The following is a 19,213-nucleotide window of genomic DNA, read 5'->3' on the forward strand; positions in this document are numbered from 1 at the left end:
AAGGATCCCTTCGGAGCAGCTTTCTCCTGGGCTCAGATGTCTCTTATCACTGTTGCCTAGGCTGCAGCTCTTCTTCCTGTTTCCCAAAGTTATTGTGGCAGCCCATTACACCCTCCCCTTGCACACAGACCTACTCACAGGTTCCTCCCCTCTAATATCCTGGGCACCATTATGCCACTGCAGCTTTAACTTGATTCTCAAAGTTAGTAATTGGTTATATTATAACCAATACCCTAATACTTAAACGATGGGAGGGAATGCTCTGTAGGCATCCTTGAGTTCAATGGCTTTCCTGGGGGGAAAAGCCCAGCTATTTCTCTGAAGTTATGGGTAACTAAGAAGTCCCTGGGAAGAGGAAAAGGTCCTAACATTTATGTTACTATAAGTGACCAGTGCCATTGCCTGTTCAAGAGGATGGCTGATAGAAAATCAGAAAGCAGCATTATGGAAACAGACAAGTCACTGAATCTATAATAAAGGACATTGTGCTATAATGGCTGCTGAGCTCCATCATGCACAAAGGATGGGTGAATTACTACCTACTGTGTGGCTGTATACCTCAGTAATGCCACAAGAATGCCTTCAGCTTTTGGAACAGAGGTACTTGGGCTCGAATGGGTCCTTGTCAAAATGTCTGCCCCCTCCCCGTTTCTTTCCCCATCAACCTTGTTCATTTGGACCTGGGGAACAAAATATTACACTTGCCATGTCTGTTTCTCATTCTGGCTCCTGCCATTCAAATAGGACTAAATGCCACATAAGGAACATAAACAAAATCCAAAGAATGGCACAGGTGGTATCCAGTCACACTCTTCTTTCTAACCCACACAAAGGCACATTGTGATGCCTGACAGTCCAAGGGGTAGTGAATTACAATGCAACCTCTTTGTACTGGGACAGCTGACACCAGATTCCACCAAGCAAGGGCAACAAAGATTGATGCTGCGAGTTTTGATAAAAATGCCAGCATTCCTGATGCAGTGCTGTGAAAGCCTAGTTGAAGGGATAGAAAAATGCTGCCAAACTAGTCTTTTCTTGTTGGCCGACACTAGTGAAATATTTCTGCTAAGTTTCTTGCTGTGATGGCATATTAATGATACCCACCCTTCTAAGACAGGTTTTGACAACCTTCCAAGCTCCAGTAGAATTAAGACTTCTCCCAATCTTTGAGGTCACGAGAGAGGACAATCACATACCCCAGAAAACTCACAAAGCCCAGATTTTCTTTTTTTTTTTAAACTGCAGCTTTTTCAACTAATGCAGAAATACTTTTAGGAGGAATGAAGGGCAGCGAACCATTTACAAGGAGGAAGAAGAAGCACATTCAAGAATAATCCTATTAGAAAGAAAGGTTAAATGAATTAAGGATGAGTTTAGGTTTGATAATTTCATTCAGAGTGATGCTGCCAGAGCTAGCTAGATGGCCAAGTGGTTCCTTAGTATTTTAACTTTTCTTCCTTAGTTAACTATTTAACTATTCCTTAGCCATCTTAACTATTCATATTATGTTACAAATCTGACATTTTCATGCCCAAAGCAATAAACTTTTATTTAGTATCCAGCATAGTTCTTGACAAGAGTAGCACTGCCTTTCTATTTTACTTTTCTTATTGTCTACCGATTACTTCCCAGCATTATTGTGCAATGGTAAAGGATGCAACGTGACTTTTGCATATTAACATCTTCGGTTGTATATAGTTTTTAATGGTAAATAAGAGAGTAATAATGCAACAACTGAGAATGATAACACTTTGCAAGAAATGCAAACAGGTTACTCACATTCTCTTTTTATTTTTGATATAAGCCTGATCACTTTTACATGGCTTCCAATTAATGGGGGATAACAAACTTGAGGATCCAAGCTGCTGGGTTAGTGTACACACTTCCCCTCCGTGCTTACAGGAACATCTTACAAAACTTAAAATGAGAGTTATATGACTGCCTTGAGGCTCAGTGCAAACCCAGCCACTTGTCACTGAAAATCAGAAGGAATAAAAGTGTCAAGGAATATTGAAATCTTATTTAGCACTTGGAGGAACTTGACTGAGGCTATCATGAAAGGGAAAATAGACTGTTGATATTGCAACTTTCTTCTCAGAAAAAAGGAAGTGAGTGGGCAAAATGCTCTACCCAAAACCCAGGGGTAAAATGCTCCCGGTTCGGCCAATCCAGTAGTGATTGTGGCGGGTGGTTCAGAGAACCGGTAGCAATGGCGGCGCGAAATTCCACCCACCTGCTAGGTTGTTGTTACTTTCTGGTTTTAACCAGGAAGTAATGTGTTTTTTACCCTCTGCGCATGCACAGGTTTTGCGCATGCAGAGGGTCTGCGTGCACAGGTGATGCGTGTGTGTGTGCAGTGCGTGCGCTTCCAAACCGGTAAGGAAGGTAAGTGTCAGGCCTGGAAACCATACTAGACTTTAGGGTTCCAGACGCTGCCACATTTTTCCCCTGAGGGGAAGAAGGGGGGCTGAGGGGTATGGTAACATTCTTCAAGCGGTCAAGGTCGGATGGTGTTCACATCTGCAGGAGGAGTGGCGGGAAGATATTCGAATGAACTGGGAGAACGTGGGACCATGTGACCATCAAAGGGGTCAGGGGGGTGGGACTCTTGGGGTTTGTATAACTGGGAAAAGAATCCGGAAATTCAGTTTTGGAATTTCACTCATCGTGTGCCAGTTTCCTCATGCTAGTAAAGAACTCTGAAAAACAATGGCTTCTGAGTTTTTTTATGCAGAAGAGGTTTTTCTGGAACCTTGACATTAAGTAGATTTCACCCCTGCCAAAACTTCTCCTTCTTGGAAGTGCCTGCTTATTTATATTAATATTCTTATTTGTATCTCAAATTTCCTCCCCAACTCAAGGGGATTTGCAGAGAGACTTTTCTTCATTTTATTCTAGCAATTATATTGTGAAGTAAGCTGAGACTGGATTCAACTGGGTCTCCCCTAGTCTAATCTAGCATCTTATTCACTGTACATATTGACCATTGGAATTACTTACACATATTCAAATATTTTGGGAAGGCACAAACTAAGAGAAGCCAAGATTTTAAGGAAGGCAAAATTTGCATCTTATATAAAATAATGGTATTGTCCAGGATGCACTGAATTTTACCAAGCAGTATTTTCTCAGTTAATGGCTTCATTGGATCCTGGAGTTAAAAATGGTAAAGAGAAAATGCTGCAGGGAACTCTCAGTGTAATTACCCCAAATGAGGTGCATTATTAATCAAGTAGTCACACCAAGCAGGGAAGACATAACTTGTTCCACTACTCAGACCTGCTTGCTTTGCATTCTGCTAGTTCCCTCATCTTTGCCTCTGCTGTGGGACTTTTGTAGCCCCAAATGGTTGTGTGAAATTGTACCCGTATAGTCATCAATGAGTACACTGTTTGGGGACATTTGAAAGACCAGGTTTAGCCAATCACAGAAAAAATCTATGTGGTTGCTAGGAGTCAAAAGTGATTTGATGGTATATAATCATCATCAATCAGGTTAAATCTTTATAGAGTAAAGCAAAAAGAATCAATTATGCCTTTCCCAGTTCTGAGGGCCATACTGCTTTTCCAGCAGAGTGGTTATGAGATTGGACAAGGGCTTGGGGAGACCCAGCTCAAGTCCCAACACAGTCACTGAACTCTCTGGATAAATTTGGGTCAGTTGCTCTAGCTTACTTCAGCTTACCTCACGATGTCAAGCCCCAAACAGAAACAAATGACCAAGGAAGGTAGATTTGCAGAGTTTCATTTATCAGCTTTAATGCCAGGGTTAGGCTACAGTCTTGGAAATCATGTAAGTATACTCAGCCTTCATTTATAGTGAATACATTAAGAAAGGAACTCTGTGAGAAGTTCCATCCTTTCTCAGAGATTTCCTCAGACAGAAACTTGCTTAAGAGATAAAGATGAAATGCCCATCAAATCCTTGACTTCTAAATTCTGAAAAACCTCATTTTTCTTCCCTAGTTTCTGAGAATGCAAGGGTTGCTGTAGGGATAAAAACTAGAGAAGGTCACCATGTATGCTACCTTGAACACCCGGAGGAAAAAAAAGTGGTATATAAATGCAATACATTAACAGACAGTGAGAAAGTCATGCATTTGAAAGGTAGAATTAAAACAATCTCTGAAACCAACATTAGCCTGAATTATTTTTCAGTAGTTTATTGTGGAGACATACAATTTGTTCGTAACAAATACACTCAAAGGAAGGGGGGGACTATGTTTCATGCTAAAGAACTAAAGTGCCCCATTCCCCTCAACTACCTCCCCCCCCCCAGTTCCATTAATCTTTCCTTTAAGCCCAACATGGATGAAGAAAAGCAAAACAAATGCAAGTTAGTGCGTACTCATCTTTGGAAACAAAAACTCACATGACCACACAGAACACTCAAGACAGACATCACAGAGGGATGCGCATGAGATATTGGGCAGAGGGAAAAGAAAAGAGGAGGGGACTGGGAGAGAGGATAAGATGAGAAAAATATGTTGGTTAGTGCTTTTAGCTAGAAACATTACCAGTGGCTGCCATTCCTGAATACAACTGAGAAGCCCGTTCTTCCTCCTCATACCAACACAGTACTCCTATATGCATAACTCCACCCTGCAGAATTTGAGATAGGCAGGCAGGTGGGTAAGCCTTAGAAGATTCCACTTTAAGATCCTTTAGGCTGGCTTAGAATGTTCCAAGTCTATGCCAATGCAGGCAACATGGTCCAATATGGTTCAGAAGACTGGTTGGAATAAAGAGGAGGAGTAATGGGCAGGAAGAGAGAAGAGACAAGAGAAGAGTAGAATAGAGTAGAGAAGAGAGATCTTCATGCAACTTCCTCCTCTGCCTCCTCTTCAAACTCGCCTTCTTCAGCAGTAGCATCCTGATACTGCTGGTATTCTGAGACCAGGTCATTCATGTTGCTCTCGGCCTCTGTAAACTCCATCTCATCCATGCCTTCACCCGTATACCAGTGGAGAAAGGCCTTGCGACGGAACATGGCTGTGAATTGCTCCGAGATGCGCTTGAAGAGCTCCTGGATAGCTGTGCTGTTACCAATGAAAGTAGCTGCCATTTTAAGGCCACGGGGTGGGATATCACACACAGCTGTCTTGACATTGTTGGGGATCCATTCCACAAAGTAGCTGCTATTCTTGTTCTGGACATTCAGCATCTGCTCGTCCACTTCCTTCATAGACATCCTGCCTCGGAAGACAGCTGCTACTGTCAGGTAACGCCCATGACGAGGGTCGCAGGCTGCCATCATGTTTTTGGCATCAAACATCTGTTGTGTTAGCTCTGGTACAGTCAAGGCTCGGTACTGCTGGCTGCCCCGACTGGTCAGAGGGGCAAAGCCAGGCATGAAGAAATGGAGGCGAGGAAAGGGAACCATGTTCACAGCCAACTTGCGAAGGTCAGCATTGAGTTGGCCAGGAAAGCGGAGGCAGGTTGTTACACCACTCATGGTAGCAGAGACTAAATGATTGAGGTCTCCATAAGTGGGAGTTGTTAGCTTGAGGGTACGGAAACAGATGTCATAGAGAGCCTCATTGTCAATGCAGTAGGTCTCATCTGTGTTCTCCACCAGTTGGTGTACCGAGAGGGTAGCATTGTAGGGTTCTACTACTGTGTCTGAAACTTTGGGTGATGGCACCACACTGAAGGTGTTCATGATACGGTCTGGATATTCCTCACGAATCTTGCTGATCAGCAGGGTACCCATCCCTGATCCAGTGCCCCCACCTAGAGAGTGGGTAAGCTGAAAACCCTGGAGACAGTCACAGCTCTCAGCTTCCTTTCTTACCACATCTAGGACAGAATCGACCAACTCAGCTCCTTCTGTATAGTGGCCTTTGGCCCAGTTGTTCCCAGCACCACTTTGACCTGAGCAACAGGAATTGGGGAGGGGGGAGGAACAGGATAAAGATATTTGGTTTATTGTTTGCCATTTGCAATGATGAGTTCAATGAATGCTTTGACATAAACATTATTTTCACTTTCTCTCATACACTTTTTTTCTAAAGATAAGTTTCCTCAGTTGCTAGGTTACTAGAGGAATCAAATCATTTCCAGATGAGTAAAACAGAATACTGCTAACGTGATGGACTCAAGCCCTAGAATCCAGCTTCTAAAATTAGATTTAGGGGCAGGAACTTGGTGGGCATCAAAGAAGATATCCACAAACATGTGGGCTCTATATTGCGGACTTCAGTCTTATCACATCAAAAGTGCTTTCCACATTATGGAACATTACTGGTACTCTATTGCCAATCAATTCAAATTCTACATATGGTGCAATCTTTTGTAGCGTGTGCAGAATGCAAAGTAGAACAGCAATAAAGGAAGGTGTTGCTGTGTTATTTTAGTTTCTTTCTCCAGTCACACCTTATACAGAGAGTGGTTTAAATTAAGAGTTTCTTTGCAGACTTAATGCTGCTGCTGGGACACAGCAATACACAGCCTGGCTTACTAGAAATGTATTCAACACCTCGATGGTCTTCCTCCTCTTTACTCCAAAGCAAAAGAAAAAAAAATACTCTGAACATCTACATACCAGTGTCAATGCATATAAAAATCTACATAATGTTCTGAAACAGTCTGCAAATAGTGTCCTAATAACTCTAAGGGCAGCGAGTTGTGCAAGAACCTAATTCACACTTGACACCATAACTATACACCAGTTAGTAGCAGCTGTATTTCACTTAAACGTCATACAGAAATACTTGACTCGCCCTACTTTTGTTCCATTTGGGTTTCAATGTCACTGGACTGTAGAAACATAGTGACATTGATCATTGCTTGTTAAAGATATACATGTTACTAAGTGATATCCCTAATGTGTGAAGTCTGTTCTCCTAGCAGTCAAGACTTATGGACAGCAGGGTCAAAAGAGAATAGTTGCTCAACACTTGGAAAAAATTAAGACTAAGATACTCATGTACGTGTTTGGAATAGTGGTAAGAATATATATATCATGTTCTCTGACAATTCCTGAATTGAGTTTTTCTCAACAGGAAGTCAAAATAAATCTGATTCAACGGCACTGAAATAATTAATTTCTAAAGAACAGATGCTGAATTTGTAGTTTTTGCTATAAATCATAGTATTTCAGATTTGTAATTAGTTGTAAATAACTAATTAAAACAAAAAAGAGCAAGAAGAAGCATGTTAAGGGATGCTGTAATACACAACATTTCTGGTTTAACTTGACTGGAGAAGAATTGCAGAGTTGTTCAACAATGATCCTTACCAAAGACAAAGTTATCAGGTCTGAATATCTGTCCAAAAGGTCCAGATCTTACAGAATCCATGGTTCCAGGTTCCAAGTCAACCAAAACAGCTCTAGGCACATATTTGCCACCTGGGTAGAAAAATAACTGTAAGAATCCACTTGTTGACAATCACAAACAGCCCAACGCGTTTAATCTAACATGCTATGTCTGATTAAGGTTTGCTTTTAGGGTTACTGTGGTTTCATTGTGATAGCAACATGACCATTCTGTGATCAGGATTAAGCAGAGTTACCAACAGATTTAGAGAGAAGCAAATGGTTGGATTCATAAAAAGGACTGAAGTGACAATGAGATGATATACTGAACAAAACTGAAATTATCATATGTGCAATAAACAAGCTAGGTAAGGCATGACAAAACCCCCCCACCATCTCTTGTATCTCCACATTGTACTTTTGCTCAGCAACTAGCATGTTCCACTTGGGAAATGTTTGTTTTATTTTTTTCCATTAAAAAAACAGAATATATCTGATTTCAGGATAAAGGTGAGCAGAAAGGAGAGAACATTGAACAGAATGGAGGCAGGCAAGAGAGACGTCTCTGGCACTCTGAAATGTAGGGAAGCTGACCTGAGGCTTCATTGTAGTAGACGTTGATCCTTTCCAATTGTAAGTCACTATCTCCATGGTAGGTGCCAGTGGGATCAATGCCATGTTCATCGCTGATGACTTCCCAGAACTGTAAGTCAGGGAAAGGGACAAAAGAATTAGTGCGACAGGACAAATCCTTCTGAAAACCAGACTGGTCCCATTTTAATGTTACAGTTCTACTGCATACTTGGACAGCCTTCATGTGGAAGTGCAATGCGACATATCATCGATTTATCCTGAGGAGCTTGAATACTGGACTGGACTCATTAGCAGGGAGGGTACCATCTGGGTTTTCCACTAAAGGTGCCAAAATCACAAAGCCCTTTTCCATGAGTCTCCAGCACAGCCTTGCAAAGCAGGCAGATATTTATTTACAGCTGATGGCATTTGTCAGTATGCACCTGTTGCCTAGGACAGACATTGGACCAAGGGGGAGGGATAGATTAATTGCCCCCTTCTTCAGATCATTTGGCCAGTCGAACGGCACATATTGGATCTGCTACCAATTACCTCAAGCAGCGGCATGGCAAAGGTATCGATTCCTCATCACTCAACAAGCTCTCATCTGTCATCCCGACCTCCAAATGAATTTGTGATCCAGTTCCACACAGTTCCACAGAGACATCAACCAGTCATCTGATTCAGTACTACGGCTTTCAAACTTTCTATCTTTATGGTACAATTTTTGAAAGATCTAGTAGATAATCTAAGATGTACCCACTCCAGGCCATACTTCATTTTGTGCAACAAGAAATTCAGTTTTGACACTCAGCCTACCCCAAAGTCTTCTGTGCTCTCAAGGACAGTTTTATCCAAATACAATGTGGAGGATGTCTCCTACGGTCCCAGCAAGGTTTTGGAAGATGGGATCCTGCTGCCTGCCCTTCATCATTTAAGCATCTGCTGCTGCCTGCTGAGGTTTCTACACAGACCATCAGAAGCTTTACTCTGCTTCAGGATGGTCTGTTGCCGTAAATCCTAAGTGTTCCAGGAACGGTTTTTTTAAGCCATGAGCCAGATAGGGAGAAGCTAATCTTTTCTCCTAAAGCCCATGGATGCTTTATAAATGTTTCAATCTCCATAGCACCAGAGGGCAGGACAAGAAGCAATGAATGGAAACTGATCAAAGAGAGAAGCAATCTGGAATTAAGGAGAAGGTTCCTGACAGTGAAGACAATTAACCAATGGAACAGCTTGCCTCCAGAAATCATGGGCACTCCATCACTGGAGGTTTTTAAGAAGAGACTGGACAGTCACTTGTCTGAGATGGTATAGATTCTCCTGTTTGAACTCCTGCTGCTGCCTGCTGAGGTTTCTACACAGACCATCAGAAGCTTTACTCTGCTTCAGGATGGTCTGTTGCCGTAAATCCTAAGTGTTCCAGGAACGGTTTTTTTAAGCCATGAGCCAGATAGGGAGAAGCTAATCTTTTCTCCTAAAGCCCATGGATGCTTTATAAATGTTTCAATCTCCATAGCACCAGAGGGCAGGACAAGAAGCAATGAATGGAAACTGATCAAAGAGAGAAGCAATTTGGAATTAAGGAGAAGCTTCCTGACAGTGAAGACATGGGGGTAGAAGACCTCCAAGGTCCCTTCCACCTCTATCCTATCCTATCCTATCCTATCCTATCCTAATTAAAGAAATGTCCATTCTTAACTTTAATGTCTTATTTAACTGCCATATATCTGATAAAACACACCTACATCTCACTATCTGAAAACTGCAGCTGGCAGTAATAATCTTTTGGGGAAATGAGAGGGTGAATATAAATCTCATACAATACAGGTAGTCCTCAACTTACAACAGTTCATTTGGTGACGGTTCAAAGTTACAACAGCACTGAAAAAAGTGACATGACACTTGAGCATTGCTGCATCCCCTGGTCACAAAATCAAAATTAAGATGCTTGGCAACTAACTTGTATTTATGACGGTTGCAGTATCCTGGGAATACGTGATCACTTTTTGCAACCTTCTGACAAGCAAAGTCACTGGGGAAACCAGGTTCACTTAAGAACCATGTTACTAACTTAACAACTGCAATGATTCTCTTAACAACTGTGGCAAGAAAGGTCGTAAGATGGAGCAAAACTCTCCTAATAAATTTTTCACTTATTAACAGAAATTGTGGGCTGAACTGTGCTTGTTAAGTCTAGAACTACCTGTATTTTCTATAATCTTAAAAGCAGTTTTTCCATCACAGCTTCCAAATGCTCAAAATGGGTTCACTGTCCTATAGACTCCAAGGATGAGTCCCCACCCACTGCAGGATCTATGCACCAACTTGTGTCTCCTCCTTTCTTGGAGAAATCTAGTGGATGACTGCAAGAATGGGAAGTACAGTATGCTCAAGGTACTTATTTTCATACCAGAGAAGATTGCAACAGGATAATCTTAACTATGGGTGTAGCATAGTTTAATCAAAAGTATAAAAACCCAATTAAAGGATCTACTTGTTTAAACTAACCTTAGAAATTCAACTGTAAGCTAAAGATTAGATTTGATGCGTTTAATGATTAATTATTTATGATTCATAATATATTTTTCCTATATAATATTTTGCATATCTGTATTTGCAGTTCTTGGTCTGATTGGGCAGGAACCCAGTAGCCATCCTTTTAGGATACTTCAGTAAACTACTGCAATTTGTTTCATGTCTCCAACTGTTTTGACTCATATAATATATCCCTTTTTTTTCTACAAAAGCTTTCTTTTTCCACATTCTTTTTCCTTATAATTATAAGTGCCTGGGGTATGGGATATAAAAGCTTTGTAGATGTAGAAATATTTAGTTTAGCTTCTTCTTATCATAAATGCATTATTTTTTTCAAATCAGTGGCACTTGGGAAGGTGAGGGAAACTTTTGCATAAGAAGAGAAAGAAAAGATTTATTTTCCCTATTAAGCTTACGGAAGAATCGCTCAGTGTTAAGACATATGTTATTTTGCAGAAATGCTTTACTGAATAAGGGCCGATATGGCCTCTATCTGTAGTCCTGGAGAGACACTGACCAAACTGTTGGCAATACTGAACTAGGCAAGTCATTAGCAAAAACTGATGGCTCAGAATGAAGATCTGCTGGTCCAGCATCTTGTGTCATGGTATACTGAGCTAGATGTACTGGCTCAAGGAAGCCAACAAGTAGAAGACGAACACAATCAAATTAAATTTTTACTCATGATGGCTTCACACACAGAGCTATAATTTACAAACCACCACCGCACTAAGCAAAAGTCAAATAAACCATATTACGACTTAGCAGAAAATATGAAGTCAGCCAATTTAAACAGGAACAGGAAAACTTCCTTCCTCCATTGGCAGCCAAGCAAAGAGATTTGTGAAACTCTTGAAATGCTTAAATTTTGCAGTGCTAGTATTTTCCCATTTTTGGCATATTAGCTGTGGATCTTGTCTCCCAGCCAGAGTAATGAATGTTGCTTCTACATAGTACTTAAAATTCTTATTTCAAGTTTTTGTATTAAGATCTTAATTCTATCGGATCATCTATCATAACAGGTTTTAAAACAATTTTATCTAAAGTTGTTGTGATTGTACCTTAAATAGAGGAATTCAGAATACCATTTATGTTAACTGTGTAGGACAGGACTTTTAAAGAACACAAAGCTGCTTGTAATATTGCACTAAATTAAGTTGGCAAAGATGGCAAAATTGAATGTTTTAATTAAAGAGAAGACTCTATCTAGTTTTTTTTCAACTTGGAAACTGATTCTGTACCCTGTGCCTTATTTTTGCCAGTAGAATCTAGGAAGCCTTCCATTCAAACATGCCCACTTCCCCTCACAGAAGATGGGAAGCTCCCACTTCTGTCTGGCCTACCTCTGGGCTTTGCAGCCCAGAAAGCCTGTACAGCTGGTTCTCGCCACTTTGTGCCTGCTGCAACTCAGCTTTAAATGGAATCCCTGGGTCATACTTGTCTTTCTCTCATTCTGCTGCAGCATGAGTGGCAGTTTCTATTTATACCAATTGCTGGGGAAAGCAGGCGGGGCTGGGGGAAGAAAGCAAGCATTTGCTGATGTTATAGGGAGATGCAGACACTGCGCCATGTCCCTTAAAGTCCCCCTCCGCATGCACACCTCAGAGAAGACAACCAGAGCAGTACGGAGAAGGAAACAACTGCAATTATAAATCCAGTACATGAGCAAATGACAGGCTTTAGCAGTCGCCTGGATTGCTGATGAGTTCTCGGTATGTCCATCAGGTGCTTGGGCACATGCCAGACAGCAGGGAAGGCTTAGCAGCAGGGACACTTTCCAATTCAGCAAACTCCTTCTCCAGCACGTCACTGCCCTTCAGGCTGAGAATATACTGCCACTGTTTGTTCTCATTTTTCTCCCCAAATTAGGAAGAGAAATCAAAGATTAGACTCTCCTGGTTGCCGACTCAGTAGCAAAATACCAGATTTAAGGCTGTTTATTTTGACTAACAATAGCCACTTCTATTTCACAGCTTGTAGGCTAGATTCAACAGCAGTCACATGCAAGTCAGAGAGATGAAGTCATTTTTATTATGGTGGCAGTAAAAAGTCCAGGTGAAGTTTAATTTAAGGTGCAGAGTTCAGATGCTGCCTTTGCATGTGAAAAGCACACCAGTTCTCATTGCTCTAAAGTGAGGGTCTCCAAACTTGGCACTCTCAGAATTCCTCTGCCAGCTATAGAACTGTGGGAGTTGAAGTCTACAAGTCTTAAAGTTGCCAAGTCTGGAGAGCCCCTGCTCCAAAGGCTGAAGCTTCTACTGATACCAGCCTGGTTTTACAGACTAGAATGTGAGAGGTGAAGACAAATCCCATTACCAAGAAAATACATTGAAAATTGTACACCAGCCTTTTAAGTTCTCTGTGAAGGGAATGGGCTGCTGTGTTTTTAAACCTCACAAGATTTAGCCACAAGTTAAGTTTCTCTTTAAGAGATGGACAGGGAGAAAAGCTGCTCATTTTGTTTAGAAAACTTTCACAGCATATTCTGTGAGAGGCCTTGCAGCAAGTTAGCTGTAAAAGAGATGCATCAACCACATGCTGGACACCGGGAATGGTAGCCATGTGTCAGAAAGTCAAGGCTTCTGAAGCAGTAGCTCAGTCGGTAACTGTCTCTTTTCAGGGAGATACAAGTTAACAGCTTGAGGTTATTCATAGACTGATCCAACCCCAGAAACAGCTTGCTGAGCTTTCAAAAAGTAAAATGAGCTGAGCAATGGTGACTCACCTTACTTCAGATTGCAGGGAAGGCTCCTACCAGAAAAAGCTCATTTACATAGCTAATAGGCAGCCAGGAAGAAGCACCTCTTTCCCCAATATATTTATGCAAGGAGGAGAAATACACCAATCACAATTGGTGAGCTCAGCTCCCCTTTGGTTCAGTCTTAGGTGGAACTGCCCAGTTTTACCTGCTCTGTGATACTTCAGCCTCAGCAGAAGTGTTAAGTGATCTTCTAGGAAGACTGGTTTAGTAACAATCCAATCTCTCCACGAGGGAAGGAAGGAGAAAGATCAAGGTTCGCTTTTTTAGGATATCCATAAATCTATAACATTCGATCTTGATGTGAAGGATTACGTTGCTAACAAGGGTGGAGCAATTTTGTGGGGGAGGAGGAAAAGGTGTTTCTGATCAACTTCCCCTTTCCTTAGAACTGGTTGGTTAAGCCAGCAGTTTGTGGATACAAATTAACAGAAAGGAAGCTCAACTTTCCAAGACAGCTGAGGCCTGGCTCAACTTTCTAGAAATGCTGGTGGAAGACCAGATTGCCTTACAAATTCAGCATAGAAGTCCCACGTGGCCAGGAAGAATATATTAGAAGTTGTCAGAATTAAGATAGAAGGTAGTTCTTGTATAATGATTAACACGTTTAGTGGCTATTTGCAGTGGTAATGAAAATTTATGATCAATCTTCATTTATGAGCTTTACAGGTATGTAAAGCAAAGGAAAACTAAGCACAGCCAAGGTGTCACTTAATAACAGCTGACTTGCCAGTCCCAACTGTGGTTGCTAAATGAGGACTATTGTATGGCCTTCTGAGGCATATAGGAAAAGTAGATATCCAGTGCTTTCGAGTGTTTCCCTCCATACCTTGCCATTGGAGCATGTTCTGGAGGGTACCTGGTTGACTATCTCCGATAAGAAAATATATTCCAACCCAATATTAATTGTAAGAGATGGGTTTAAGATATCAAGGGCAGCCAGGCTGTGGGAAGGGATCCCAAGGCAGAAGCAATTAAAACAGTTCTGAGGGGGCTTCTTGAAGGCAGAACATAATCTAAGAGGCATCCTAAAAGAAGTGCATGGCATTCAGATATATGCCATGTACCAAAGGAGGAAATGCCTTAAATAACTGCCATGCACCAGCTTTGCATTATGTGGCATCTTACAAATAAGCTGCTGGGTTATATAATACTCCTTGTTTAGCCAGGTTCAATTCAACAACATATGTGGATGGGACCAGGTTGGGGAAGATAGCTGGGAGGTTCTTCATAGTCAGAGTTAATGCAGTTATGTGCGCAGTTGACCCTATTTGCAGGCCAATTTCTTACTGGACTTAGTTTTGCGCAAACTCAGATTATTGTAACCTGTGTAATGTAAACTAAGTGCAAGTCAATCAAGGTAATACCGAGCTGGCTGGATTTGCATCAAAAGCTCGGTGCAAATGTGCCTCTTGGCAGACTTCGGGAAAAACACGAGGGGATCCGTTCGCGGCCGGCAGTAACCAGACGGATGGACGCTCGCGTTGCCCCTGCCGTCTTTGCTGGGATTTCTTCAGACGAGAGGGGACGGTGGAAGCCATGTTGGCGGCCGCATTGCAGAGATCCGCCCACTCCCGCCACAGGTTCCAGGTTAGAAAATGCGGCCCGAAGCAAAACGGGCTTCTCCCAAAGGCTCTGAGCACCCAAGCCAGTCCTCTCTCCTCTGCCAAGCCGCGCTTTCTCGCCATTTCCTAATCTCCCCCACCCTACGCTCCAGGCACATTCCGGTAGGGAGCCATTACGGACAGGCATTCCCGAGGAGGAGGAAAGGAAGAGAGATCACAGCAGCGAAATTTCCCGCTCAGCTCCACCGCCCCCTCAAGCGAATTTCGATCGCATTGCCCTTGATGCCCTTCACGCGCCTCGATTCCGACCGAAATGTTATTATTAAGCTCCCGGGAGGACACGTTAACACCATTCCCTTCCTTTGTCTCTCCGATCGCAACCCGCCGGAGAGCTAAGTTATTTCTCCGGGAAGAATCCCTCCACCAGCCGCGTTTTCCCTTCTAACCTTGGCCCCGATCTGGTTGCCGCACTGGCCGGCCTGCAGGTGCACGATCTCCCTCATGGTTGGCTGACGGTTGCTTCTTAACTGCACTTAAGCTCTACTTTCGACTTGACGACTCCACGTCTCTCTCCGGCTTCAGCCCGTTCCGGTAATGCGCCTTAAATGGGGCCCCGCCGAGAAGGGAAGGACTATGCTTGGAGCGACTGCGCATGGGCTGCAGTTGACTGCCAATGCCATTGCCACCACCCTTTCTCGATGCTTTGCCAGGCGGTAACGCTCTGTACGTGCGTCTGGCGCGTGTTTCCAGGAGCTGAAATTTTTGCAGTCTGCCCTGTCGACGTTCAGGCCCTCTTCGGTCAACTCCTAGAGGAGAAATGCCCGAAACCTTCGGGGCATCTCCGAAGACGATCTCTTCTGTTCGGGTCGGGGGTGAATGGATAGGTGTACTTAGTGAGGCGCGCGCGTGGTAACTGCTGCTCCTGCGGTGGGATATTTATTTTGGATCCGGGGATGAAAAAGCTTCGGAGGGGATGAAAAACCAAGGGACACCTCTTGCTACAAAATGAATAAAAGCTTAAGTAGACATTTAGCTCTGAGGATGGGATCGTGTTCAGTTTTGTGGAGGTGGAGAAGATGCTTGTCTAATGTACTCATATCGTTTGTCCTCGTTTATTTATTTGTAATTGATTTGTCATAACTGGGAGAAAATATGTACCTGGATGTAAGGAGTGGCATATATAGGTCTTTTGAGTGTCAGCAGCCTTAAGGAAAATCAGAATTATCAGTATCAGAATTAAAATAACTTGAAAAAAGCCTTGCTTAGATTTACATATTTATATGTATGTATAACATTATTACATATTTATGTAGTCCAAGTTGCAGTAAACTATTTTGGCCAATGTTTGAAAGATTAGTATCTATGCAGGTAGGAGCACACTGCTAGCAAACAAAATAAGTGGATCCCAAATCTTGGAGGTCCTCGATTATCTTGATTCATTTCAGTTGGAATTCACTCCAGTCAAGTGTAGCTTGTTCTATTGCAGTGTTTCTCAACTTTGGCCACTTGAAGACATGGGGACTTCAACACTGCCAGCCCAGCTATGCCTAAGACTATGCTGGTTGGAGAATGGTTCAAGTTGGCCAAAGCTAAGAAACTCTGTTCTATTGGTTAACCTTCTGCAGAAGAGGGATGAGAGGACAATAAATCTGTTAGATTTTTCAGCAGCTTTTGATACTGCTGATTACAATATTTTAGATTGCTTTGTGCATTTGGGATAGGGGTTTTATTTTTATTTACTAAGATCATTACAGAGAATTACATTGTTTGGCCCTAGTCCCTGTGCTTTAGAGTCTACAACATTTTGTTCATGATGCTGTTTAACATCTTTACAAAGCTAGTACGAATTTGGGCAATGAGACAATTTTAACACGTAGTTGACATTCAGGTCTATTTTCAATAACATCATAGGACGTTTTAAAGCAGCATTTGGGTGCAGTGATGTATTAAAGGCAAATACATTGAGATTGTCTGGCTTCACAAGACAGAGGCTAAAGGGGCAGGTGATTTCCAAGCATAGAAATTGGGGGACATGACCATACAGACTGATTTCATTCCCTAAAAACAGATTATATTTCTAGGTAGCCCTAAAGTCATTTATCATTTAAGATCCACGTGACTTCTCTAGCCAGAAGTGTCTATTACTATGGTTCTGAAACACTGCACTGAAGGCACTGCAGCAAAACCACAGTGGTGCTCGAGAAGCAGGACAGTTAGGTATTCTTAAGGGTGCTGAGAATTGGGAACTCCTGGCCTATTACCATTTTTTCAGCTGGCATTCCCATTACAGACACCCTTTTCTGGATTGGGATAACCTTGTTATTAAATCATCCAGGGTTTAATAGCCTTGACTTGGATTTATCAAGATTCTCTGTGTGAATCTATGCTTTTGTTTGGTTGGAAGCGCTCACAATTTTGAGGATTTTTTAAAACAAAAAGAAACCTGAATTATTAGGGGAACGCAAGAAAAAGGAATAGTCTGGTCCTTCCATTGTCCCCAGATCTGTTCATCTGTCCAGAATGAGCTATTTTCAACATAGAATAATAAGAGATGGAAGGGACCTCGGAGGTCTTCTAGTTCAACCCCCGCTTGAGCAGGAGATTCTATATCATTCCAAACAAATGGTTGTCTAGTCTCTTTTTGAAAGCCTTCAGTGATGAAGCACCCACAACTTCTGAAAGCAAGCTATTCCATTGGTTGATTGCTCTCACCGTTAGGAAATCTCCTTAGTTTTAGGTTGCTTCTTTCCTTGATCAGTTTCCAACCATTGTTTCTTGTCTTTCCTTTTAGTGCTTTGGACAATAGTTTGACCCCCTCATCTTTGTAAAAGTCTCTCAAATATTGGAACAGTGTTACCATATCTCGTCGTCGTCCCCCCCCCCCCGCGCGATCCTTCTCCTCACTAGACTAGTCATGGCCGGTTCCTGTAACAGTTCTTCATATGTTTTATCCCCTAGCCCCCTTATAATTTTTGTTGCTCTTTGTACTCTTTCTAGAGTCTCAACATCTTTTTTGTATTGTGGTGACCAGGAGTGGATACAATATTCCAAGTGTGGTTTTACTAAGGGGTTGTAAAACAGTACTATTACCTCTACCAGTACTGAACCTCTATTAATGCAGCCTAGGATTGCATTAGGTTTTTTGGCTGCTGCCACACACTGTAGTCCACTAGGATTACTCTGGCTATGGCTTTATATGTCCCTTTGCTCTCCTCCTGTAATTCAGCTAAAACTATTAACATTCTCAGAAAAAAACATTTCCTGAAATGAAATGCAGGTAGTCCTCAACTTATAACCACAATTGAACCCAAAATTTCCTTTGCTAAGTAAGACAGTTGTTAAGTTAAGTTGTTAAGGGGCCGGGATAGCTCAGGCAGTAGAGAAGCCTGTTATTAAGAACACAAAGCCTGCAATTACTGCAGGCTCGAGCCCGGCCCAAGGTTGACTCAGCCTTCCACCCTTTATAAGGTAGGTAAAATGAGGACCCAGATTGTTGGGGGGGCAATAAGTTGACTTTGTAAAAAAATATACAAATAGAATGAGACTATTGCCTTATACATTGTAAGCCGCCCTGAGTCTTCGGAGAAGGGCGGGGTATAAATGTAAACAAAAAAAAACAAAAGTGAATTTTGCCCCACTTTATGACTGTTTTGCCACAGTTGTTAATTGAATCACAGCTGTTCTTAAGTTAATGATGTGGTGGTTAAATGAATATGGCTTCTCCATTGACTTTGTTTGTCAAAGGTTGATCACATGAGCCCTGCAACCCTCATAGTTGCCAAGTGTCTAAGTGTCCAAATTCTGATCACGTGACCAGGGGGATGCTGCAGTGGTAGTTAAGTGTGAAAAATGGTCATGGGTCATTTTTTTCAGTACCATTATAACTTCGAACAGTCACTAAACGAATGGTTGTAAATTGAGGATTAGCTTCCTTCAGTAAACCAGTAAAGAGAGTAACAGTGGCTAATGGATTGCTGATACTTGCAGCCTTTCTTCTAAAGGAAAACAGTTCCACAAAGTAGCAGTCTGTATTAAGCTGGATGAACAGAACAGAACAGAATAGTATTGCATACTTATGTGATAGTCTGTTCAAAGGGTATTAATTACCTGAACTCCAGAGTATCTATTATCCATTATATTTGGCATTAATGGAAAGCCTGAAACTATACAAGAGGAAAGAAAAATTAGAAGGGCAGGAATTGGGATTTGTTTTCAAAAAATAAAATTGCACATATTTTCTTTTTTCCTTCCTTCCTTTCCATCCGTCCTCCCTCCCTTCCAACACCTAGGTCTAAAATTCTGTTACTGCAGTCTAAATACAAAGCAATATGAAAGCGACAAATAAGGAGTGCTGTATAACAGTTGCCACAGTTTTATTCGCCCATTATGACAAATACTATCCAGGTGAAAAGCTTGGCCAAGCTTCTTCATGGTTCAGTTGGTTCAGTTGAAATGTGAAGTGAAAAATAATCAAGATGGTGACAGAAGTCAGAATGAATTGGGGCTTTTGGTTGTACATGCA

The 19,213-nt window shown here is 41.9% G+C and overlaps 1 protein-coding gene across 1 annotated transcript; it reads right to left on the minus strand.

Annotated features, from left to right (window-relative positions):
* Window positions 1-1,771: 1,771 nt before the first annotated feature.
* Window positions 1,772-15,316, minus strand: TUBB4A (tubulin beta 4A class IVa). Its single transcript, XM_058166122.1, has 4 exons — window positions 15,138-15,316; window positions 7,852-7,960; window positions 7,240-7,350; window positions 1,772-5,873 (listed from the first exon to the last, which is right to left on the minus strand). The coding sequence occupies exons 1-4, from the start codon at window positions 15,192-15,194 to the stop codon at window positions 4,816-4,818; spliced, it is 1,335 nt and encodes a 444-aa protein (XP_058022105.1). The 5' UTR covers window positions 15,195-15,316; the 3' UTR covers window positions 1,772-4,815.
* Window positions 15,317-19,213: the final 3,897 nt, after the last annotated feature.

This window comes from Ahaetulla prasina, chromosome 2 (assembly GCF_028640845.1).
Source record: "Ahaetulla prasina isolate Xishuangbanna chromosome 2, ASM2864084v1, whole genome shotgun sequence".
Classification (NCBI taxonomy): domain Eukaryota; kingdom Metazoa; phylum Chordata; class Lepidosauria; order Squamata; family Colubridae; genus Ahaetulla; species Ahaetulla prasina.